General features: G+C 34.0%; 1 protein-coding gene across 1 annotated transcript in view; it reads left to right on the forward strand.

Annotated features, from left to right (window-relative positions):
* PLPPR4 (phospholipid phosphatase related 4) overlaps nucleotides 1-26,638 on the forward strand; it is a 60,891-nt gene that overhangs the window by 23,004 nt on the left and 11,249 nt on the right. The window contains exons 2-4 of the mRNA XM_003769679.2: nucleotides 7,757-7,942; nucleotides 16,810-16,939; nucleotides 21,319-21,514. Coding sequence (XP_003769727.1) covers nucleotides 7,757-7,942; nucleotides 16,810-16,939; nucleotides 21,319-21,514 — 512 coding nt within the window. The remainder of the gene's footprint in view (nucleotides 1-7,756; nucleotides 7,943-16,809; nucleotides 16,940-21,318; nucleotides 21,515-26,638) is intronic.

The following is a 26,638-nucleotide window of genomic DNA, read 5'->3' on the forward strand; positions in this document are numbered from 1 at the left end:
CTATATAGTATGACACACTACTCACATAAATTAAGAGTTGGAGGCATTGGGATCAATTCTTACTCTGTAACTTATCATCAGTATGATCCTGAAAAAATTCCAGCCTTCCCAGACCTCAGTTTGCTTATTTTTGAAAGGAAGAGCTTAGACTGAATGACCTCCAAAATCCTTTCTAGATCACATATTATATAATCCTATGGACATGTTTATACATATCCATATATCCATTTAGAATACAAACATATTGATGAAATAAGAAAAGATTATTTGGTGTTCACATTGAGAAAAAGAGCATAATGTCATATGCAATCCCAAATTCAAAGAATTATATCAAAACTCAAATGAGAGAATTTAGATTATTATTATAGAGAATCTAAAGTATTATTATGATATGTAAAGCACCATATAAATGAAAATTATCATTGCCCATTGTACTACATCAGAAACAGGGGATATAGTTTGTGTGTATTTTGGTAGTGGCAATATGTATACAGACAATCCATACTCTCTTTCTTGTATGCCCTTGTGATTAAGGTCATCACTTTGCAGAAGGTCAACTAGGGTTAAGAACATACTATACTGTAGTCCTACTAATCCATGGCTTAACAGTACCAGGCACAGAACAGGCACTATATTGTTTATATTTATGGTACTAACTGAATAAGTTTTCAGAGCTTTACAAGCATAGATACATTAAAAGTACAGACCAAAGTAAATTAAATAAAATGAATTACTGAAGGTCAAACTCATCTTGTATTTAAGACTTTTCTTCAATTTTGGTTAGAAAAAAATCACACTTCAACAGATTTACAATTTCACCATTGTGAATACTGCAACCAATGTAAGTCTTAAAACCCTTGATGCATTTGTTGACAATCTTCCTGATTTTCTGTGGTCAAAAATTACATATTACTCAGTGACTAACATAATAATAAGACTGTACACATAACTAAGCTTGTCTTCAAACATACACACACACACACACACACACACACACACACACAAAGTCCTATGTACAATCTGAGAAATATAATGCACCATAAAAGGACTTTGGAATAGAACTTTTTTTTTTCCATGTTTACATTGTTATCTAGATATTTATAAATTTTTGTTTCCTTTCCTAATAATTGTGTTCTTATTTTCTTGAATATTGACTTTAGAGCTGTTATTTTAATTGTTATTTTTTCCTTTTTGAAAGCTTTCTTTTTTTAAAATCAAAGATATAATATGCCTGTACATATACATAATTTTTTTTGATTACATGTAAAACACTTTAACATTTTTTTAAAATTTGAATTCAAATTCTCTCCTTTCCTGTCTCCTATACCTCTTTCCTAAGATAGTAAGCAATCTGATATAGCTTATATACAGATGAAATTATGCAAAACATATTTCCATCTTAGTCATGCTGTAAAAGAAAATATAGGCAGCCTCTCTCATAAAAGAAAATAAAAATGAAGTTTTTAAACAGTATGCTTTGATCTTCATTCAGACTCCATCAGTTCTTTCTCTTGAAGTGATTAGCATTTTTCATCATATATGCTTTGAAATTGTCCTAGATCATGTTTTGTTGAGAATAGATTCACACTTGATCATTATACAATATTGTGTTACTATGCAAAATGTTCTCCTGCTTCTAATCACTTCATTTGGCATCAGTTCATGTAAATCTTTCCAGTCTTTTCTCTAAAAGCATCTACTCATCATTTCTTATAAACGGTGTCTTTCTAATGATCAAATGTTCAGCTAGCATTTATGTATTACTGAAGGTTTGCAAAATACTATATATATATATGTGATACATATGTATATATATTATATATATATAAATATATACACATATATCTCTATATAATCTCTTTTGGTCCTCACAACCCTAGAATGTAGGTGCTATTATCATCCCCCTTTTATATATAAAAAACTGAGATTGAATGAAGTTAATACAGGTTCATACAGTAAATTTCTGAGGCAAAATCTGAATTCAGGTCTTCCTGACACCAGGATTAACACTCCATCTATAATGTTAATTTATTACCACAATTTCATAATTTTGCTCCCACAATTCATTTCTGTATAATAAGTAGGAAATGAAGTTTCTATTGCTTTGATGGATATAGAGCATTTATCTGGCTTCAAATTTTTTCTTAATAATAGTTTATATTTATAATGCTTTATAAAAATTCATCACCATGAATGATTCATCATGGTTCATCATCATGTCTCTGTGAGACTGATACAAATATTTTTATCCCTATTTTATAGATGAGAAAACTGGAGCTCATTAAATTAAAATCATTTCACAAGATCACAAAGTTGGAACAAAACCAAGATTGCCCTATATCTGGACAAAAGTCCCTCCTCCAATATAGGTCAACAAATGATTACCTAGCTCTTGCTTGAGTTTCTGATAAGTGAAATCAAGTCAAGTCAAGTCAATAAGCATTTTTTAAGCATTTACTATGTGCAAGACAGAGAATGCATAGTGCTGGGAACACAAAGGTAAAAATGATTCCTGGTTCAAGCAACTCACATTCTAATAGGGATGGACAACATTTACATTATATACACATATGCACATTATATATATGTATGTGTATATGTGTGTATACATATATGTGTGCATATAAGCAAATTTAAAGACAATCTCAAAGGAAAGGCACTGGATTTAAGGGCAATTGGGAAAGGTTTCTTAAAGAAAGTGGGACTTTAACTTGGACTTGAAGGAAACCATGGAAATAGAAATGAGAAGGACAGAATTCCAAGCATGGAGTAGAGCCAGGAAAATGCCCAGAGTTGGGAAATGGTTTGTTATGCTTAAGAAATAATAAGGTTACCAATGTCACTGCTTTTTAAAGTATATAGAAGGAAGTTAGAACTTTCTTTTTATGTGTCTTGGATTTAGGTTATTTAAATGAGGAAATCTGTGACAGAAACTCAAAACATATGTCAGGATGTTATAAAGGTCCCTATAAAGGCGCTGACTATAGAGATTGACTTGCTACAAATTCTTGAGTATTTTTCCTTTTGCCTTGTGATCTGGATATAGTAGTAATATAAATTGAGAAGGAATACTTAGTTTTATCTCCAAGAAAGATGGTTCACCAAAATGGAACGAGAGTAGTTTTGAACATGAGTCCCTTTGTATTTTTAATCAGATGAACTAAAACCTTGATTTGTGTAATATGTTATTATTCTATGGGAACTGAGTGCTTTATTTATTTTTTTTTTGTGATGAAGAGAGAGAGAGATTCAAATAAATTCCTGTTTTCCCTAGGGAAACTAAACAAAACAAATCAAATTCTGAGGTACCTGTGGTGCTATGCTATAAGAAAAAAATAAGATTTATGTGAGATGTTCCTATGATATAGTTCTGGCATGTAAATCTGAAGGTGCTATGCTGAGTCATGGTTTGTATACTTTATTGAAATTAAAATAAAAAGGCAAGCAGAAACATTCAGAAAATGTTAAATTATGATGATTTTGATCTCTTAGTTAACTATATCATCCCATTCTATTCACTGCTCAATAAGCATTTATTTATTATGTGTAGGAACTAATTATCCCAATTAAATGGGTATATTTTACTATACAATACAACCCAACTTCATATATACACTGAAATGTGACTTAAAATAAATTTATTATTATCCATATTGATATTGCCTAGGAAATCTAGAATACCTAATAAGGACTGTTACTATATCTTCTTCAATATGGAAATAAGAATAGTAATAATAACTGACATTTATATATTGCTTTAATTTTTGTAAAGCACTTTGCATATGTTAAACTACTTGAACTTCATAAATCCTTTGTAATATAGTTATTGCAATTATAATTTTCATGATGAGGAAACTGTAGTCAAAAGTGGTTCAATGACTTGCCTGCCATGACAGATAGTGCCAGAGACAAAATTTGAACTCAGTTCTCCCCAATTCCAAGGATACTATCTATAGTATCACTCTTTGACTCATGGAAAAGAATCAGACATCTGAAAAAGTCCAAATTTTTAAAATTCCAACTTAGTGAATTGTAACAATTTTACTATTTCCTGGAAATACCACATCTTATGATTTAAGAGTAGAATAAAAATTCCAGGTTACAACATCTCTACTCTTTTCTACATAATTCTAGGGAAAATGTTTATGGAATTAATAAGAACACATATAATTTTGTGTAGAATTTTCCAAAATTACTCAGGTAATCAAAATTTTATTTTTCTCTAAGAAATTATATACTGATTCTTGGATCTACCTCCCACAATTTCTAAGTACATTCTTATCAAATATTCTCATTTCCAGTCACTGCCTCTCACCTCACTAGTGTAATAGCATGTGTTCTCAATGCATATGCTTTGAATTGTGAAGAATTCAAGAGACTATCTGTGGACAGTCACTTCAATTCAGAAAATATCTATAACTACTGAGTGCAAAGAAAAGTGCATACATTTTCTTAGATATAAATGAAGAGTTTGAGAGGAAAAACTATCCACACATCATGGGAGGTGGGGTATCATCTTGTCTTCAGAGATAAGAAGAGAATAGCTGGAGTCATTTCTTGGATGAATAAATTGACTTTTCTATTGAGATCAGAGATGCATTCGGTCAAGATACTTTAAAAATGGAAGCAATGATTGAACTTAATGACTGAATGATACGATTACATGGCACCTTGTTGATGCAAAGGCATTATTTGAGAGAACAGAATATGACAGACTCTGGTAGGATACTAACTTAAGGGGAGGTAGGGCTGATTATTTGGATATTTTCATTTGTTTGGTGTCTAAGGTGTCTTGTTAGTTAGAAAATCCCTCAAGGGATCTGGGATAGAAAAGGAATGATGGGTATATTTCTTCCTTTTCCATATTTTTTGTCCCATCTCCCACTTACTGTCTTGTTAGTGAAAGATATGCTTTCCTATTACCTACAAGTTTGGAGATAATCGAACCAAAAAAGAAAAACTATGATGAAGATGTGCATCAGAATCAATAACTTCACATATCTGATACAAAAGCCTTAAATGTTACCCTCTCCCCCCGGAAGCCTGATCAAGTTCTAGGCTCATAGGTGGCAGAGGTACATGATTGTGACTGTGACTTTATATAACCATTTAAGTCGATATCCAATTTTCGACTCATTCTCATTTCTTTTGGCCTTTATGTATACAGATTTGTACTTATTTTCATAATGTGAATGGTATATTGCCATTCATTTGGTAGTTTGTCAAAGCCTGCTAATTGAACTTAATTATATTTTCAACATTTGGTAAGCTAGTTCAAATTAGTCTATTTAAAAAAAAAAAGAATCACTCCCTGAATATTTATGGTTCAATCTTTTCATAATTGTTCAGATAAATTCAGCCAGAGTTTATTATGTCCTAAGTCCTTCTTAGTAGTAAATGTTCCCCAGTCATTTTGCAGGACATTTTTACTAAAATCTATATTCCCCTTTGTGGAAACTAAGAAAATTATAAATGAAAAGAAAATAGATAGAGAATGAAATAACCTCCCTGTACTGCCAGATATCTTAAATGAAGAATAATCTTTTTTTTATGAAAGAAAGGAAGTCTTTCAGAATTCAATGTATAAGAACTTTTTAGGAGAACGATTTTGAAGCATGGTATCTTCCAAAATGCTGTAAAGAGTCAGGAATTTGAATTTCTTCTACTAGGTAGAATTTTCACTTCCAACAGTGAATTGACATAAAAAGAAGTCAAAAATATCCTCTTTAGTTATATAAAAGCTACTGTCCTCCACATATGACAACACCTTAAATCAATCTTTTTTATGTTATATAATTCAGCAGTTCCAGGATATGGGAGGAATTGAAATTTGGCATTTACAAGATCTTGGTATTTGAAAATATCTTCTTCCTCTAAGAGCTGTCACCTAAACTTACAACCTGAGTTCATCCTCAACTCTTCAGACTTTCCAACCTTCCACATCTAAGCTGTTGCCTTATTCTTATTAATTCTATCTTTGTTTCATCTCCTGTGTATGACTCCTTCGCTCCTCTAACCCCGCTATTATCCTGATCCAGGCCCTCCTCACCAGATACCTCGTCTATTACAATAGTCTTTTGGGTATAGTAATCTTCTGATCATCCTGTCTCAAGTATTTTCCTAATTCAGTTATCAAAGTGAACCTCCTAAATCTCAGGCATGACCATGTCAAACACCTTCTCTTCCCCCAAACAAACAGATATGTAAATAGAGTCAATAAATCCAAGTGACATCCCATCATCTTCTAGATCAAATGTAAAATCCTCTGTCTGGCCTCCAAAATCTTTCATAATATGGCCCCTTTCTATTTTTCCAGTATTCTCACACTTTACTATTCTCCATATCCTATGCAATCCAAGAATACTGACATCCTGCTGCTCTTCACATAATATACTGCATCTCTTGAATGTACATTTATTGACAGATATAGAACAAGACAAATATTTTCAGACATAAACTATGTATTGATTTGTTTTTCATGACTATCCTAAATTGTTATATGAAAATGATTTTTTTTTGGTGGAATAGGTGGATTATCCAGAGTAAGTGGGATACTGATAATGATACCAGAAAGAAAAAAAAAGTGGTGATAATTTTTAAGGAATAATTTAAATATATTTATATATATATATATACATATACATATATTTTATGTTTTATTTATTTATTTAGATATTTGATATATTTATTTATATATAATATATAAATACATTATATATTTAATTAGATATATTTGGATATAATTTCTATAAATAAAAATAATAAATTAATGATAAGTTAAGAATTAAAGAATAAATGTTTTTAAGAAAAAGAAAACATAAGGAATTTCAAAAGGAAAGTTCCAGGTAAGGAAATGTTACATATCATGTGCTAAATAAATATATGCTTTAAAAAACTGTATAATATAAATTCATTGTTCTTCTTGTTCTGCTCTTTTTTCATGAAGAAGTCCATGTTTGTTAGGAGTTATGAAATTCATAATTATAAAAAGAAAATTTTAACAAAAAAATTTTAAAATAATTAAGGGAATTGAGAAATAATAATGGCTCATGAACTAGACACTGAAGATATTGGGGCAATTTGTACAAAGTCACAGAAATTGGATGAACAAGCAAATCCCTCTTTCTTCAACACTGGATTACCTAATTGCCTTGCTAGAAGGGAGGGAAGGAAGGAAGGAAGGAAGGAAGGAAGGAAGGAAGGAAGGAAGGAAGGAAGGAAGGAAGGAAGGAAGGAAGGAAGGAAGGAAGGAGAAGAAAGGAAGGAAGGAGGAAGGAAGGAAGGAAGGAAGGAAGGAAGGAAGGAAGGAAGGAAGGAAGGAAGGAAGGAGTAAGCATAGGAGGGAGGGAAGAAGGAAGAGAGGGAAAAGGGGAGGTAGGAGTCATTTATTAAGTGCCTCCTGTGTGCTAAGTACTTTATAAATGTTTTCTCTATATAATAATCCTGCATATTATAATATCCAATTTACAGTTGAGAAAACTGAGAGGCAGAAATTAAGCCCCAGAGCCCTACAGCTACTAAATATCTGGATGTGGATTTACCTTGAAATCTTCCTGACTCCAGGCTCAGTCCCTTGATTAAATATCCTCACTTAAGTGTAGAATAAATGTACACAGGTTCTCTCTGTAAAACGATCTGCAGATGAATAAAGAAAGCTCTCTCCATAGGCCTTTTTCCTGCCCACTGACTTTCCATGTTCTCTGAATTAAAGCGAAAATTCACCTGACTGAAGTGAGTGTTTTCCCTCCCTTCACAGCTGCCCATCTTGGCTTCCTCTGTGGTCAGTCTCTACTTCCTGGAGCTCACAGATGTCTTCAAGCCGGTGCACTCGGGATTCAGCTGCTATGACCGGAGTCTCAGCATGCCCTACATTGAGCCCACCCAGGAAGCTATCCCATTCCTCATGTTGCTTAGCTTAGCTTTTGCTGGACCTGCAATTACGGTAAGAAGATGCGATGTTTTCCTTGTCATTTCCACTCCATCTATGCTTGGTTCTTAAAAATGAAACAAAATGAACAACAGCAGCAACAGCATCCTAATCCTATTTAACTTTTCTAGCACTTTAAATCTTGCAAAGTTCTTTTCATGTTATCTCATTTGATCCTTCTGACATAGGTGCTACTGTTATTCTTATTTTAAAGATGAGGAAATGAGGCGAAAAAAATTACTTGCCAGTTTTTCCTGATTCCAAGTCTAGCCTTCTATCCACTTTATCACCTACTTGCCTCTTATTTATGATTATAAGAAATTTTTAAAGAAGTTGATTGATGTAGTGGTTTGAGAACCAACCTCAGAATCAGGAAGTCCAGGATTCAAATCTCCACTTTTGAAATAGTCTGCCCATAAAACTCTGGGCAAATCCCTTAAGTAAATTTCTCAATGCCCCTAGCAACTATTTTCTCAGAGGATAAATTGTAGAACATTTACTGATGCATATTGGGGAGCTATCTACAAGAATAAAAACAGTCCTAGATAGAAGCACTTTTTAAAAGTGACCCTCAAGATCACAAATATTATAATTCTATATACTGCTTTTTAGTGATTCATTTTTTATTCAATAATATTTTACTTTTCCAATTACCTGTAATAATTTTCAATATTCATTTTCAAAAGATTCTGAGTTCTCAATTTTTCCTCCACCATTTCCTTAGCTTTTCCTTTCCCCCAAAAGCAAGCAATCTGACTAAATACTGCTTATCATTGCATCAGGCATGGAAAGGTTAAGTAAGTTTTAATGGTGCTACCAAATACACTTTACTGAAAGGGGACAGATTATAATTTGCTTTCACAAGAACTGTCTAATCATACATTCTAAAAACACTTTAGCAAATTCATTGTTCTCCCTTTTTGAAAAAAGTTGTTGAATTTCATTAGAAAGGGTTGCTTTTAGTTCACAGAATAATTCAGTTTGGAAAATGTTTCCCAGTCTTTCAAAGCCTATTTCATTTTCGTTTAATAATAACACGTCGCAATTTTAGTGTTTTAAGATTATCTAAACATTTTCCTCATCATAACACTGAGGTAGGTACTACCAATGTTATCATCTGCATTTTAAAAATAAGCAAACTGAGTTTCTGGGAAATCAAATTAATTTTCTTGGGTCACATGAAAGTATCTGAGGTTACATCCAAGGTCACCTGGGTCCAAGATTCCACACTAACTCCTAGAGTGCTATATCATTTCTTGTAGCATTTGAAGCTTAGAACACTGATAACAAAACTTGGCCAGACTGGGACTTCCTTAAATGTTACCTTGAAAAGACTTCCAATTATATTCTTTCAGGCACAGAATTCCAGAGTTGGAAAAAAGATGACTGAAAACTTGTGAAATATGAATCCCATCAAAAGTATGTATCCAACCAATAATATTCCCAAAGTGTCGTCCATCTAATTTCTACATGAAGAATTCCAGTGAAAGATAACTCAGTGGAGCAATCCATTTTATTTTTAGACAGTTTTAACTTTAGGACAAGGGCAGTGAGTAGAGTGGCAGGCCTGAAATCAAGAAACTCATCCTCATGAGTTCAAAACTAGCTTCAGACATGTACTAAATATGTAACCCTGGGCAATAAACTTAACTTTTCATTGCATCTCAGATGAGCAAACACAGGCAGAGCTTATAGTGACTATTCTTCAATAGCATCTATAAGAATTTGATAAAGATCACCAATTTGTATCCATAAAGTACCTAGCAGTAAAGAAATTTGAGTTTCAAGGATAAATAATTTACATTCACATCACAAAAAGCATTTTCCTTCTTGGCCTCCTTACTTCTCATTAAAGTCAGTAGATATTGACTCAGTTAATTAAAGTTATATTTAAACCAGGTTTTTAATAAAACTCACTTATGAATTGACTTACTCCCGTTACCATTTTTGAAACCGCTTTCTCCTGGGGAAAAGCCATATTTATTGTCAGCAAGGTATACTCCTAAGAAAAAGAAGATAAGCATCATTCATCTAGTGAAGGATTTTCTTCTTTGTTGCTGAAATAAAAATTATGAGAAAAATCAATGAATATGTATACCTACCAACAAAATAATGCCATGGGGTCTCCAAAGAAGATCAATGTGGGCTGGAGCAATCAGGAAAGACCATAAGAAAAGGCTTGAAACAGACCTCAAAGAATGAATAGGATTTAGTTGGATGGGAAAAAAACTTAAAGAGGATATGATTTATTTATCTTCAAATATTTAAGGGAATGCCATGTAAAAAAGTATTAAACTTATTTGAAGTAGTTCTAAAGAGTAAAGTGGTAAGCAGATGTTGATAGATTGATTGAATTAATATTAAATTCTTAGTATTTTCAGGTGTTGTGATAAACTCTGGGGAGCACACAGACAAACACACAGATAAGATAGTCTCTCCTGAAAGATTCACCTTACTTTTTTAAATGGGAGAAGGCAACAAAAAAGAAAGGAAATAAAAGAGTGAGGGAATGGAAGGGAAGAAAATTGGATCATCTCAAAAGAAAATCTTTCTAGTAATTAGGACAATCCAAAAATGGAATGGAATACTTTCTATTCCATTCAATTTAATTCAGTTTGACAGTGTCTTACATGGAAGGAGAAAGGCATTGTAGCAAACTGCATAGAGAGCCAGGTTTTCTTTAAGCCATTAAAAACTTGGAATAAAGTCTAGCTAACAGCTTCTGACTGTGTGACTAAGGGAAAGTCATCTAACCTCTCAATGATCCAGAGCCCTCTCTAAGACATTAGGCTGTTGAAAAATTGCTGATCTGCTTTGGAGGAAAGAATTTCCTCAAGTGAAAATATACATCTAGCATACTGGGCTAAATATTTGGAATAAAGACAATAAGGAAAAAAGTCCCCCGTGTTCAAGAAGCTTAACACTAATTTGAACTTAGAGTTTGCAAAATGATCTACTTATAATGTCATCAGATCATCACAACTCTCTTTAGAATCTAATGAGTGGCTTGTTAATGAAAGTTTTTAAGCATATGGGTTTGATGATCTCTTGTCAGCGACTTTGTGGAAGGGATTTTTTGTTTGGATAAAGAAGTTGGTTGGGCTAGGCAGTCTCTAAGGTTCTTTCTAACTCTGAGTCTAGGGGTTTTAGGAGTCTTCATTTTTAGAAACAAAGATTTCAGAATAAAATGTTTCTATAGCCAATATTTAGCATAGGCTTTTCTTCATAAATCTTTCCCTTAATGCTAAATAGATATAATTCATTTTGAGTAATTAAAATACATTATACAGAGCCTTTTGGAGTTTACTAATAGAATCAAAAGCTGAAATTGGAATTTAATTTTCCATTATACTTCTCATATTCAGGGGATCTCAAAAGGCTTTCCAAATTAATGTTACTCCTACTACAATGAGTGGAAGTGATTAGAACAGTAACATTGTATTTGAAAGTAGTTCAGACTACATTCAAAAAAATGCAGTTATATGCATAAATACCACATAGGCTTGTGTGTACTTATCTGTACACATATGCAAATATTCACTTTTAAAGAGATTACTGTGGCCCAGAATAATAAAATATTTTCTTGCCTCTTATTTTTCTGAAACTGGGTCCTCCAATCTCACCTTTGTTGGAAGTACAACCATTCACAAGTCAGTCCTACTAATGTTCATCATAGAAGCTGAAAACTACTTCATTTTTCTAATGTAGGTCATTGTGTCCCTCCTTATGTGGTTCAGGTACTTCACTCTTATATGCCTTTCATAATCCCCAATTCCTGATGCCAGATTTGTGTTTTATATATATCTCCAATCTGCCTTTAACCCTGCTCCAATATGAATTCCTGATCCTCCAGTAATTCACTTACTTCAGCTTTCCCAATAGCAGCAATTACAGGTATGTACTATTATGCACAGAATCCCATGTCTCTTTTCTCAAACTCTCTAATAGAGAGTTTAACATTCGAGAGACAGAAAGTACTTTTAACATTTAACAAAATAAAAATCACCCCCCAAGGCTAAAGTGCCGATATTGATTTTAATTTAAATAAATAAACAAAACTTGAGATTTTTTTTTAATGAGTTTAACGTTGCTGTAATTACCATCTCACATTTTGAGAATTTAAAGATTTGGCTTTGTGAACATTCACAATTCTTCTTCTATCACAACTGCCATTGATATAGCTGAGAGGGAGAATTTTCTCAGTACAGCTGATGTCATTGCTTTCTCTCTTAACATTGCTTATATGTCTTAGTATTTTAATTAGGCTTGTAATTTCAATACCGAATTGTTGCCCATGTGAATCACACTTCTTTGAATTAGCTTTAAATTGCAATTTGTGGGAAGAAGTAATTGAGGTATTCTAATCCTTGAGAGGGTTCTTAACCTTTTGAGGGTCATGAACCTCTTGGCAGTTTGGTTGTCTATAGACCCATTCTCAGAATGATTTTTTTTTTTTGTTTTAAATAAATATTTTTAAATGAAGGTCTACCTTCAGCCCTTTCCACCTCCATCTCCCAATAGAGAAGGCATTATTTAGAAATATGTGTAGTAAGACAGATGCCTGCATTGTACATGACCAAAAACAACAAAAAAAGAAAAAGTATCAATCTGCACTCCAACTTTATCACTCTCTGTCAGGTTTTGAGCTGCCTATTTCTGGAATCATGGTTTATTATCTGATTATCAGAGTTTCTAAGCATATAGAAGGTGATTTTTTTTCAATATTATTGTTATTGTAAAAATTGTTCTTCTAGTTCTGCTCACTTTACTCTGCATCATTTCTTGCAAGTCTTCCTGGGTAGAAAGAAAATTAAACCTTTTCTAAAAATTAAACCTTTTATTATTTATTATAGTTTAACAGTATTCCATTACTTATAGATATATAGATATCATAGTTCATTCAATCATTTTTGCAAGAATGATGGTTTAAAATGTATAAAATAAGATAGATGAGTTTAGAGAAAAAACAAATTACATTGAAATAGTTATCAAAGTTTTTGTTTGTTTTTTTTGTTTTTTGCTGAGGCAATTGGGGTTAAGTGATTTGCCCAGAGTCACACAGCTAGGAAGTGTAGTGTCTGAGGTCAAATTTGAACTCATGTCCTCCTGACTTCAGGGCTGTGACACTTAGCTACCTCCCCCCCCCCAAAGTATATATTTTTTTTAAAGTATGGTGCTCAGATTAAGAAACTCTGCCCTTGAGCCACTCAGAATCACAGTCACAATAAGATAATACTAACTAACAATAACTATTATTTTTATAGTACCTACTTTGTGTCAGCAACTGTGCTAAGCATTTAAAATATATTTTATCCCCAAAACAATCCTGGGAACTAGAATGCTTGCCTGAGATAATTTGTTGCGTAGATCCTCTGCAATGACCCCCTTTTCTAAGCTACATAATTCTTAGCTCATTCCACATTAAATAAATCCACATAAAGAATTATATAAAGGCCAACCAAAGTTACCAGCAATTATAGTAACTATCTTACAAAGTTGTTCCAAGAGTTTATTGACTCTCAGATGAATGTGAAGTTCTTTGCAATTGTTTAGGAGAGACTTGTGATTTAATTGGTTTAGAGAACTCCCAATGGGGAAATTCCCTCTACTACTGCATATTGGAAATAACTATGCAATTTATAGTTTTAGAGACCTGCCTGAATTCCTGAAACTTAAATGATTTTCTATATTCATAGGGCCATTGCTTAAGATAGAATACAACTTGTAGCCATATCTTTCTGATTTGGAGGCTTGCTTCCAACTATGCTATTCTGCTTCATGTTGCAAAACTTAAAAGTGTTATATGAATATCAATTGCTTTTATCATCACTATTATACAGATAAGTAAACTGAGGCTCAGAGAAGTTAAATAAAAGAAGCAAAGTAGTAGAGAGAATAGAGAACTGTACCTAAAAGAAGACATGATTTCAAATCCTGTCTCAACATTTAATAATTATATAACCCTGGACAAAACATTTAACCTTTCTATGACTCAATTTCCTATCTATAATTTAAGGGTTGCACTTATTGGCTTCTAAAATCCCTTTCAGCTCTAAATGCATGATTCTATAACTGACTAATAACAGGCAGTTCTTTAGTGACACATTAAATCAGATTCAGATCTTATAACTAGCATGTTTCCCTCTATTCTTTGTTACTCTCAACCCATTAGATTTCTCTCCACTACCACCCCCAAGTATAATCTAAAGAGAGAAAAAAATAAGCTCAGAGTCAAGTATGGGATGGAGAAGGAGGAAGGGGAACCGATTTGTTTAGATCCAATGAGGATAGCAATCTCAAAAAAAAAATCTTAGCAAGGTTGTGCTCACCATATAGTTTTTTTCCCCTGAATTCATATAGGAAAGAGAGATACATTCTTTAGCAAATCTTCATTTTTGCATGTCTCAGCATAATTAATCCATTTATTATGCAGAAAAAGCAAACCTTGTCTGGATTTGTCTATAGCTCCTGTGGTGATAATCGTAGCTTTAGAAGCTTATATAATCAGAATGTTGGACCATAAGTATATTCAAGTTTGCTGAGACCTCATTGCAATTTGAAACCCAGGAGATATTATAATAATTGTTCACAAAGCATTTGGAAAGGGAAAGTTCTCCTTGCTGTGGCAGAAGCCATATTCAAATGCTGCAATCCTGCTTTACAGAAGAAATTTAGCACAATAGCTCCCTTAAAATTAGTCACTGTTTAATATCCTACCAAAGCCAACATATAGATATTTTCCATGACAGCAATTTTGCTCTGCTGCTCTCCTTATTGGAAATTAAATGCTTTTCACTTTCATATGGCAAGTGGCAATTAATCCCTGATCCTGGAAACACACTGCAATCCTGCTGTTATCTCACTGAGGGGGCCATTGCCAGTTATCCTGATCTATATATTGCCACTGGACTCAGGTGGTTCTGGAAGAGATAGTAAAGTTGGTGACTTTGCAGAGCTGTCCCTCACTTAAAACCAAATTACTTGCAAGTCATGATAAGACCTTCCTGGTGTCATGGTCCACTTTGAGAATGAAAGACAAATAACAACAACAATTTTACTAAGGGGGGAATATCAGTAGTATTAGAAAATAAACTGGCAAACACTGCTCGTCCCCAGAGAGAGGTCTATACTAAAGCAACTGAAATAATTTGCAAAGTTCATGCCTTGGCTTCTAGATCAAGATCAAGAGAAGAAGAAAGTCAAGTAAATACTTAACCATATCATTCTCCTCCTAAAAAACAGGACAAGGAAGTACTCAATTTGTTTTAGAATGAAGCAAAATATAAAACTTGGGTCCTTATATTATCTATACCTATACCTATACTAATTTTTAGCATGTTGTGTTGAAATATACTGAGAAGTTAAAAGGCCTTATGCATGGTCACAGACCTATTGTGTGTCTGAAGTAGGACTTGAACCCAAGTATTTCTGACTCCAAGCTTCCTATCCACCATTATAACCATGATGCTCTTCTCTAATGTAAGAATTTATGAACTCATTGCTGACTTAAATCAGTGGAGGTGATTTCTGCAACAACTGTGCCCCATACTGATGAAATGAAAGGTCCAGATAATATTTGGTAAAGGGAAAGTAACAAGGATAAACTTCTTTTCTCCTAGAAGAATGCTACAAATCTAGCAAGCAAATATGTCATCATGTCCTTTTTTCCCTCTTCATTCCTATACATACTGATACTTATATCACTTTCAAGTAATGTATTATGCTAATATTATTATGCCTATAATTACTATAAGAGAATCAAAGAAGTCAGAGAATTGACCAGGGTCCTCAAACTTTTTAAATAGGGGGCCAGTTCACTATCACTCAGACTGTTAGAGGGCCAGACTATAGTAAAAACAAAAACTTTGTTTTGTGGGCCTTTAAATAAAGAAACTTCATAGCCCTGGATGAGGGGGATAAACATCCTCAGCTGCTGCATCTGGCCCGTGGCAGTAGTTTGAGGACCCCTGATATTATCTATCCTTTTACCTTATCTCTACAAATGACATCTGGCTTCCATTATCTTGGTAATCCTCAAATGGGATGCTTTTCCTCTAACCTTTCATGGTACAGGACATTATCTGGATTACAAGCTACCCCTTCTGACTATGGTCAAACTGTCTCTATGACATCACCACATACCTTCTTCCTCTATAAGGTAAAAAATCCCATATTACAGCTCTACAGGGAAAAAATCCTCAAATATAACTCAGTTCCAAATATTGTTCTACTTTTTCCACATCTGTGTCACAATTAGACTACCTAGCTAGGAAACAAGCATTGCTGGACTGGAAATTTCTCTCCCATAATTGTAATAAAAGAGAAGGCAAAACAAAAATTAAAAGACAAGACAAAGATTTCAAGTGGCACCAGGAGTTAGAATGACCATCTGGTTCACTGCATTAACCAGTCAGTAAAATGTTCCCAATCTAACTAATAGAGAACTTGCATCCTCTAGCTCTCACTCATCTTTTTTTCATAGTAATAGTGATAAAATGCCAAGACTCTAACAGTTGTAGGGCAGCCTGGATCACCATGCAATTTATCAATTAGACATCACAGGGTGTTGCTGGGCAAGAGGCCAAAGGCTGAGTGTTTCCACCTCTGGCAAATGCCAAGATGTACCTTAAACTCTTGACCATTAAGTAGGAATCCAAAATCTCCTAATACTATTTGTAATGACCCCATTCACCCTCTTCTTTCTTCCTGGGTTCAGGTACTCAGGGAAAATTGCTTACCAATTGAAAGCTTTTAAATGCAAGTACATTTAAGCCAGCAACATTTTACATTTTACCCTGTTAAATTATATCTACTCTCTTCATGCCCTATTGAATTCATTTGTAACTGTTAAATTCACTATGAACGCCCTTTTGTCATTGCAGATAATGGTAGGAGAAGGAATTCTCTACTGTTGCCTGTCCAAAAGGAGAAATGGGATTGGAATGGAGCCCAATATAAATGCAGGAGGCTGCAACTTCAACTCTTTCCTTAGAAGAGCCGTCAGATTTGTTGGTGGGTTAGAGAACTAACTGTTAAAAAAAAAAAAAAAAAAAAAAAAGGAATGCTTTTTCAAAGAGAATGTTTTATTTAATTACAGATTCTAAGTTTTGAAGCTATAATTAAGTTGTATAATTTCAAGTATAAAATAGTTCTTGAGCAAGAAGCCATTAGTTAGCCCAAAATCCTAGAGTTAGCACTTAAAATGTAGTATTTACAGTTTCCATTTTCCCTATTAGCAAGATTCACAGGTAATAACTTTTGAGTACTTTTTGCTTTAACATTATTTGGTAGTTGGGCTCATTGAAGGAAAGGATTGTCCCTTTCCAAAGAATTAGTCTTTATCATCTAGATTTGCTACTGATTGGATAAACTTTAGCCAATTTGACTAAGATACTTAGTCTAAGTCTAAGTAAGCAATGGCTTAGACTAAGAAGCAATGAAATTAGACCAGACTTGAAACCTTTAGGCAGTCAGATTGGTTTAAGAAGCCCCAATACTATGTGAACAATGCAGCTGGCATTTCTGTGTAGCAAGGCTGTGAATACAAAAGATGGTATGACATGATGGGATTATATGATTTACTTTGATCAATAAAAACTTAATAAAATTTAATAATATATGCAAAGGATTTTGCAAACCTTAAACACTATGTAAATGTAAGATAATAATAGTAATAATAAATAACTACCAAGTTACCTATTTTACCTCTAAAATAGTCAGGAAAAAGATCTTTTTCTATGAAATACCAAATTAAATGCATCACTTTTATACTACCAAGGCATTTTTCTTAATACATTATTTATTCAACATGACTCACTTCCACCCTCTTCCACCTCCCAAACAAAAAAAGAAAAAAGAATTCAGTTATGCATTGTCTTAGGAGATTTGAAATCCTGAGGAAGCAACTTAAGCTAGTGGGAAGAGAACAGAAAAATTTCTCAAAAGGTCAGAAACTAGGAAGAGCAGATATGATATCTAGAATTGAATTATTTTTTCTAAAAGAAAAAATATCTCTTAATGTCAGTGCTTAACACAGTACCAGACACAGAATAGGCATTAGCCTGCTATACATAGTAACCATTAATAGAGGTTTGTAAATTTGATGTGTCATAGGTTTAAAATGCAATAGAGAAGTGGGCAGATAATATGGGAACAATCCAACGATGAGGTGAATAACTCAGTAACTCTTCTTGCTCTAGGGAGAATCTTCTTAGAATGCCCAATTTTTAGCATTCCTGGAGCTTCTCCATTTCATATTCCATCAGTACTCAGATATGGGAGACCACAGGGCAAGGACTTTACAGAAGGGGATACAATTCAGAACTAGGCTAGTCAAATGGAATGAGACTTAAAAGTCATGACCTGTTCTCATAGAAAGGAATCATGCAGCAGTATAAATCCTAAAGATGAAGAAATCAGAATCAGAAATGTTTGAGTAAAACGGGAGATTGTGATCAAATTTCAGAGTCAAAGAATCTTACGACTCTAGCTAAAAAAGAAATATTAAAGGTTATCTAGTCCAACTATCTTATTTTATAGATTATTGACTTAATTTGGCATAGTTTTAAATGCAATAGAAAAGTGGGCACATATGGGAATGACCTAGATGTAAGGTGAATAACTCAGGAACTCCTCTTGCTCTAGGGAGACTCTTCCTAGAGAGTACAATTGAGAGAGACTTGAGGCAGGAAGACTAACAAGAAGGCCATTACAATATTCCAGGGATGAGGTGATGAGGGTCTGCACTAGGACAGTGGCAGTGTCAGAGCAGAGAAGGCAACATATATGAAAGATGTTGTAAAGGCAAAACTGAAAGGATTTTGGAACTGATCGGTCATAAGAGGTAAGAGAAGATAACACTCAAAGATCACGCCTAGATTGAAAATTTGAATTACTGGAAATTGGTAGTGTCCTAAACAGTGATCAGGAGATTAGGAAGAGGCAGGGCAGAGATAACAGATTAAGTTTTAGACATGTTTAGTTCAAGATGTCTACAGGATATCTAGTTTGAGATGTCCAATAGGCAGTTTAAGATGCAGAACTCAAAGTCAAGAAAGAAGTTAAGATTAGCTAAGTAGATACAACATAATCACCAATATAAGAGGAAAGTTGAATCTATGGGAGCTGGTGAGATCATCAAGGAAAAGCATATAAAATTAGAAGAAAAGATAGATCAATACAGAACCCAGGATAAAGATCCAGTAAAGGAAAATGTTATGAGCCAGAACTTGAAACAAGGAGCTAAGTCACTACAATTGATACAGACAATGCTTATGTATTCAGTTCACACCTTTAGAGTTCATACCTTTAAGAGAGTTCACACATTAGTTCACACATTAGAGTTCACACTTTCACGAGAGTTCACAAATTAGAATTCACACCTTTAGAGAGCATACATAAGGAGGAGCTCCCACAGCCCAAGAGAGACTTTGGGAGATTCACAAGTCAGAAGCCCACAAGCCCACTCTCGGAGGAGGAGTCAAGATTCATTCCAACTTCCACTTTTGTGCTGGCTGGAGGCTTTAGATTTGGAGGAGTTAGAGGCTGAAGCTTGAAGAGACAAAAGACTAGCAGCAAGAACTCTCAGAAACCAAGGAGAGAGATATGCTTCTAAGAAAGCTAACTAGGCCCAAGGAAGGACAAGACTTGGAAAAGAAACAATAAAGGATTGGACTTTAATTCCTGGCTGCATTTGAGGTGATTATTACTCTGAACTGAAACAAAGGCTGCATCCAGAAGCCCCCTAAGAAATCTGCTCCCAGAGAATGATTATATTTTAGAGAAGAAAACACTACAGGAAAATGAGAAGAAGCAGCCTGATAGGATATAGAAGTGCCACAAAATGCTAGAAAGAAAAGATTATGAAGGAGAAAAAGGTGATTCAAAATGCCAAAATTCTAAAAAGAAATCAAAAAGGATGGAAGCTAGACTTCTGAGAGTTAAAAAAAAGTGTGTGAAAAAAGGAAATGGGTGCATCTATTATGGTTCTCAAGGAGTTTAGCTGTGAAAAAGAGGAGAGTTATAGAATGCTAGTTCATGAATAACATAAGGGTCTGAGGTTTTTTGACCCTGTAAAAGGGTGATTAATAAGCAGAAAAGAAGTAGCCAGTAGATAGGAAGAGATTGAAGATCAATGAGAGTGAGGATGATAAACTCAATCTGTTAAGAAAACAGGATTAGAATGAGATGATTTTTCCATCTAGAAGCATTTATCTTGAGATGGACTACTTCTTCATGTGAGATGGAGTAAAAGAGGAGATGATAAAACAAAAAAAGTATCTTATTGAAGTAAAACGAGAATGAAAAGGAGGGAGAGACCTAAGGAAAAAAAAAAAATAGGGAGTTCTTGATGGATGGCCTCAGTTTTTTTTCAATGAAATATGGCCAAGATCCTCAGCTGATATGGTGGATGGAGCAAGGGAGGGGAAGCTATGAGAAGGTTGGGTAGAAATGAAAAGACACTGTGATAAGTAGGATAGTGAATTGATTAATGGCATGTAAAATAACTGCCTTGCTATAGAGTAAGGACCTAGTTAAGATTATATAACATAAATTTGTAGTAGACTCAGTCCAGCACAACTTCATGATTATCTCCAGCTTGATTCAATAGTAAATAAGTAGTAGTGAATAAGTAGTAGAGGTTTGGCATTATTTAAGATAGAAGCCAGACAAGGCAAGATTGGTGATGAGAAAAGGGCACAAGGGACTTGACCAGAAGACAGAACACAGTTGAACTGGTTCATCAATAAATCCAGGTGGGGAAGGGAGGAGAATATAGTCAGTGCAAGGATGATGATGGCCTAAAAAGGAATTGTGAGATAAAGTAATTGGAGATCACAATGAGGACAAAGAACAAAGTTGATTATCAAGGCAGAGAAAAGATTAGAATGACCAAAGATTATGATCAGATAAAGTTATTTCACAATTCATGAATATAAAAAAGGAACAATTGCAGGTAATGACAAGATTGAAGGTATAACCCAAACAACCGTCTGTTATTTGTTGTTTGTATTGCATTACCTGATCACCTTCTTTTTTGGCTATGAACATTCTTGAGAACATCTTTTTATGCCATTAGTAATATTCTGGAACCTCCACAAAGCCCTTGATGTTACAGCAAAATCACAAATATTGATAGACTTTAAGAGGATTAATTGAGCTTCTATACTTTTAATTAGCTGCACTGCAAGATTAAGAATTCTCTAAAGAGGATAGTTTCTGAAATAAATAATCCCAGGATAAATGACCACCTTAGAGTAAATATTTATATTATGTATTACAAGCAATTTGGGGATCATTTCTAAATGTTATTAAACATGATAAATAATAAAGGAGCAAGATAAGCACTGAGCAGCTAACAGTCTTTATTTTGTGTTTCTTTTTCTTTATAGGGGTTCATGTATTTGGACTTTGTTCTACTGCTCTTATCACTGATATCATACAACTATCAACAGGATACCAAGCACCATATTTTTTGACTGTATGCAAGCCAAATTATACATCTCTGAATGTATCTTGCAAAGAAAATTCCTACATTGTAGAAGACATCTGCTCAGGATCTGACCTCACAGTCATTAACAGTGGAAGGTTAGAAACATTGAGATCTAAAGAAGAGCTCTCTCTCTCGCTCTCTCTCTCTCTTTCTCTTTCTGTGTGTGTGTGTGTATGTATATATAAATATATATATATATATATGTTTAATATTTTATCTTAAACATACTAATTTATATTAGTGTGATGCTTTGCATTTCTTTTACTCAGAGATTCCAATAGTCATTGAATTACAAGAACAGAATCCAACAATCAAAGATCACAATCCTTACAGTTTTTGGTGGCTCATTCCCAGTCTTTGGAAATCATTCAGTGAGTCACATCATCCTATTCCATGGTTTGATTTGGCTGATATAATTTGCCTAATTGGGATAGTTTAAAATCAATGATAGCTCATACTTAAAGGTCTGTGCTCCGTCATGATGGCAGTTTGTCTTAAATAAGGTGACCCATTCTACTTTAGAAGGAGAATCAATCTATGGATCTCTGATCCATACAACTTTATACAACTTTGATCTTTTGCAAATTGTGGCCTACATTATCAATATATAAAGTCAGGAGGAAAACATCTCCATGGGCTGGTTAGTATTTTATGTCCCTCTAGAGGATATTTAGCTAGTAAAACTTAATCATGCTCATTCTTTGATATTATGTGACATAAATAGTTATTTGCCCTTGGTGACTATTTCACAGAATTGTAGAATTTCTGAGCTAGAAGAGTCCTCATTGAACACCTAATCCAAGTCATACCTAAAAATCAGCTTTGACTAAAGACATCTGGTTATAGAGAAATCTAATATCTGCTCTGATGGCCCATTCTACTTGGGAATTCCTCTAGTTATTTGCAAGGCTGTTTTTGTTTTTAACTTTTTAAAAAATTAATTCCATGCAGGGTTCTCTTGCTGATACCACCAAAGACTATTCTATTATTTTCTTCTACTTAATTTATAATGTGTTTGTGTTTATGAAATTCTATTGGTTAAAGACTCATTTTCAAAATCTGAAGCAGTCCATGTCCCCTATTTTATCCTTTCCCAATTTTTAACTTATCTTCTCTAAATACTCTAAATATATTTTAGGACCATATATCTTTTTTATTGAACCATGGTCCCATAAAATTATATTTGCTTCTATTTCTTGAGACTTTTATGATGTTTTTTTTCCCCTGAGGCAGGCTAGTAGATGACATGGTCAAGTTTGACAACCCATCTCTTCTCTTTTAAAATTTAAGAATGTGTTTGTGTGTGTGTGTGTGTGTGTGTGTGTGTGTGTTTATATTCACTGTTTTTATAGTCTGTCAGAAATCTCTTGCTATCTAATAACTTCTGGAGTCATGTTCAGAATTCTTAGGTAGAAGCTCTGGAACTTAAATGATGATTTTTTTTTCAGAGATATTCTGATGTAATTGTGAATGACTTCTATTTTACATTCATCATGTCCCAGAAGTTGTTTTGATATTTCTGGCATTGCATTCACAAATTATTCCTAAAGCAATAAATAGCTTACTGAATTTACTATTTCCTGCATTGATAATCTAGTATTTTGTTCACTCCCTTGAAATTAATGTTTCAAAGACTTTACTTTATCAAGCATTTTGTTCAAAGATGCTTCATTATTTATGTTTAAGTTCTCGATGTCTCTCTCTCCTCCTTGACTATTTAATCATTTTTTGCCATTTTCCTCTAAGACCATATTTATTTTTCATACTTTCTCTGTTCTTATAAAAATCAAGAGCATAGTTATTGTTGTCTTCAGAAAAGTTTGTTTCAAATAACTTTTTTTTAGTGATTCACATATTTGTACTCAGCAAATCATTCTGAGGAGTAAATTTATTTCCTAAGTCTGTATGTATTTGCTGTTAAAGTTCTTCATCCCCTTCCCTCTTCATTTTACCATCATCTTATATTTAAAATGCCATTGGAGAACATCTTTATCTTTGTGTATCCATCTCTATTGCTAATCAAAAACATTCCTCATCTTTCTCCATGTGAGCCTTGTAAGTGAACCCATGTAGCAGTGAAATTACAACATTTTTACTTGTATATTTTCCCTTTTTAAAAAAACCTCCTTGAAAATAAGTCTGAGTATCTTTAGTCAATTTAGTTACCTATGAATGTCTATACTAAAAACAAAATCCTCATATTAGTCATGGTATCATTTTAGATAGCTTCTCTAAAATCCCTTCCATGGGAATATGAGAGGAAAGATTCCTTTTGGGTATGGATTTCTGTTTATTTCAGGAAAAGTTTAAAAGATTCATTTATGAAGCTGAATTATTTCTTGACTGGCCATTCCTCAAATTTTTCTCTCAGGTTTCTTTAGTGGATTTTTTAAATAGTTCACAATTTTAAGGATTTTAAAGTTAAAAAAGACTTCTGCAGCAAACTATTATTCCAAGTTGTGACATAATCCCAATATGTTCATTCTTTCTCTCCTTGAGAATTTTCCTTAAACCACTTAATACTGAGACATTTAATTCTGCTTTCATAAAGTAGCTTGGCAGAATGGATAGAGAGTTAGGCTTGGAACTAAGAATAGCAAGATTTGAGTACCATCTCTGACATGTACAGATAGGGTGAGCATGGGCAAGTCACTCAGTGTGATCTCCCAGTCTCTATATAACTCTAAGATCAATGGAATCAAACAACAATATCTATCACTGCCTAATTGTCATGAAGTGTTTTTTCATGCCATTAAACCTAAATTTGCCCCTTTTGATACTTTTATTCATTGCTTCTGATGCTGCCCCCTGGGGCTAAATAGAGCAAATCTTCCATGACTTCTCCATGAATAAATCTTCAAATACTTAAATAAAAAACAAAAATCAAGTGGGAAATTGAGTGCCAAGGACCAGTTTTCATTTTCTCATCTAGCATTTTGAACATACCATCAAAATGATGGGTAAACTCTATTACAACAGGATCAGGTACCAGGAGCAGAGGAACCTTGGAAAACACAGCATAGACCTCTCTCTCTCCTCCTCACTCCCTTCCAATTTCCCCCTATATATGTATGTGCAAACACACACAACAACACATATGTGGTTATATGTCTATACACAAATGTATATATTACTACATTAGACGGATTAATACCAACTCCATATATATACATTATAGATATGGACTACCCATATAGTAAGATGTATGGAGTGTTCAGGGAGGACTAACAATTTTGTTATGAAGGCTTGCTGAGCCTTTTTCAGGGCTACTCATATACCTTTGTTGTCCACTTGACACCTAAGTTTCACCTGTGACTCCAAGAAGGTGCAGCATGCACAGCAACCACAATCCAGTAAAAACCATTTCAATGTACAGAACAGAACAGACTGAGGGTAACTGATAGACTTCAGATCCATTTGTGAGTTAGGGGAAAGTCTACTCCCTACATGGGAAGACTATCCCCAACAGAATGGGCGGATGAGAACAATTTGTTCCAATATCCATGAAGGCAGCTGAAGCAGGTGCTATGGAGCTCTTGGAGATTAGTTGGCCATCAAAGATGCCAAGATCATCTACATTCCAGACCATTATCAGTTATCTCAACTTTTTTCTTGCCACTGAACTTCAGTGACTCTGGAAGAGAGCAAGGCTGATGACTTTGTGCAACTCTGCCTCACTTAAATCTAATTCACATACAAAGTCAAGACATCACCCATAATATACCTGATTCCCTTTGAAAACAAAAGATATATAGCTTTTATTTATATCTATAAATATACATGTGTAGTTTAGGAAAATAAAGGTTTAGGTTATGGATCTTTCCCTTTCTCTGCTTTTCATTTATTTGTTTCTCCCAGTTTTTCACTTTATCCAGGCTTAAGTTGCAGTCCCAGCTAGCTTCACAAAGTTTATGTTTTCTGGGAGAACCAATTGTTCAGATATTGCAATCAAGATTCCTCCTGGGATAGGAGAAAAGATCAGGATGAGCGGCCTAAACATTCCTCTTGCTCTGGTTCCAGACTTTATCTTCCAATTTTCTTTGCCTAGATGACATCTCAAAGACAAACAATCCAACAATAAAGAAAGAATAACCAGAAAGAAAGAAGAGTGAGGAATACTGGCCCATTTAATAAGTGCTTGATGACTAAATTATTGCTGGCTAGACTAGTCCATTGGATATATCACAGTTGATGCTAAACTTCTGATAGCAAAAGCAGGGCACAGCTTTCTTGATTAGAGCCTTGAAAAAGGGCATCTAGCCAAATGATTTCTTCCCTAATAAGAGTTATAGGAAGGTAGGGGATGGAGGGTGAAGTTAGTAATGTCTCTGAAGGGGCAATCTCACCAAAGTAAGTCTTTTTAAAACTATGGTGTTTGTTCTTGGAACCTGTTATAGCATGTATTCCTCAAATTATCTCTGAATCAAAAATTTGGGGGGAGAAATCCTGAGCCCTGGCACTTCCCCATATGTTCCCAAGATGGAAGAAAAGCCATGGTTTTGAATTCATTCCTTTTTATTCTCCTTCCCCCTCCCACCCAGCGCCTGTGAACAATTCCAGAATTCATCACATATGTTCATAATTCCAGCAATCAATAGGATTCTTGAGAAATATTTTGCATCTACATGGCTGGGATTGGGAAAGGGAGAAGGCAGCAGGGTTGCAGATTTCAATGGAGGATTACAATTGAAAAAAGTTATCATGCTTCTTTTGTTCCTCAGTTCCCTTTGTCATTCCACTGATTCTCCTGTCTGATTTTCCTCCTCTAAGCCTTGTCCAACTTGTCAATGTCTTTCTTAAATGGTAACACTCAGGGCTGAATTCTGTAAATCTAAATATGGTCTGAACAGAAAAGAATACAGAGACGTCATCTACATATGTCTAGAAACTCTACCTACCTCTCAATGGTGAATCCCATTGACTTTTTCTAGCTGTCACATTGCACTAAAAAATCACTTTGAGAGGGTTATCTAACAAGGACCTCAGATCTCTTGAGATAAAGTACAAAAGAAGAGAGATCAGTAGCCTGAGAATTAATAGGCCCCATTTGAATAAATCCAGGGGACCTTTAAGATCCCCTCTTGGGAAACTGAACTAAAAATCTTTGATGATACCAAAAAAATACTATTGCCAGTCAAATCAAGATTTGTTTTTTTTTAATAAAATCAAATCAAATTTCAAAAACAAGATTAAAATGAAAGAAAAGGATCAGAGGATAG

The sequence above is a fragment of the Sarcophilus harrisii genome, chromosome 4, assembly GCF_902635505.1.
Source record: "Sarcophilus harrisii chromosome 4, mSarHar1.11, whole genome shotgun sequence".
Lineage (NCBI taxonomy): Eukaryota > Metazoa > Chordata > Mammalia > Dasyuromorphia > Dasyuridae > Sarcophilus > Sarcophilus harrisii.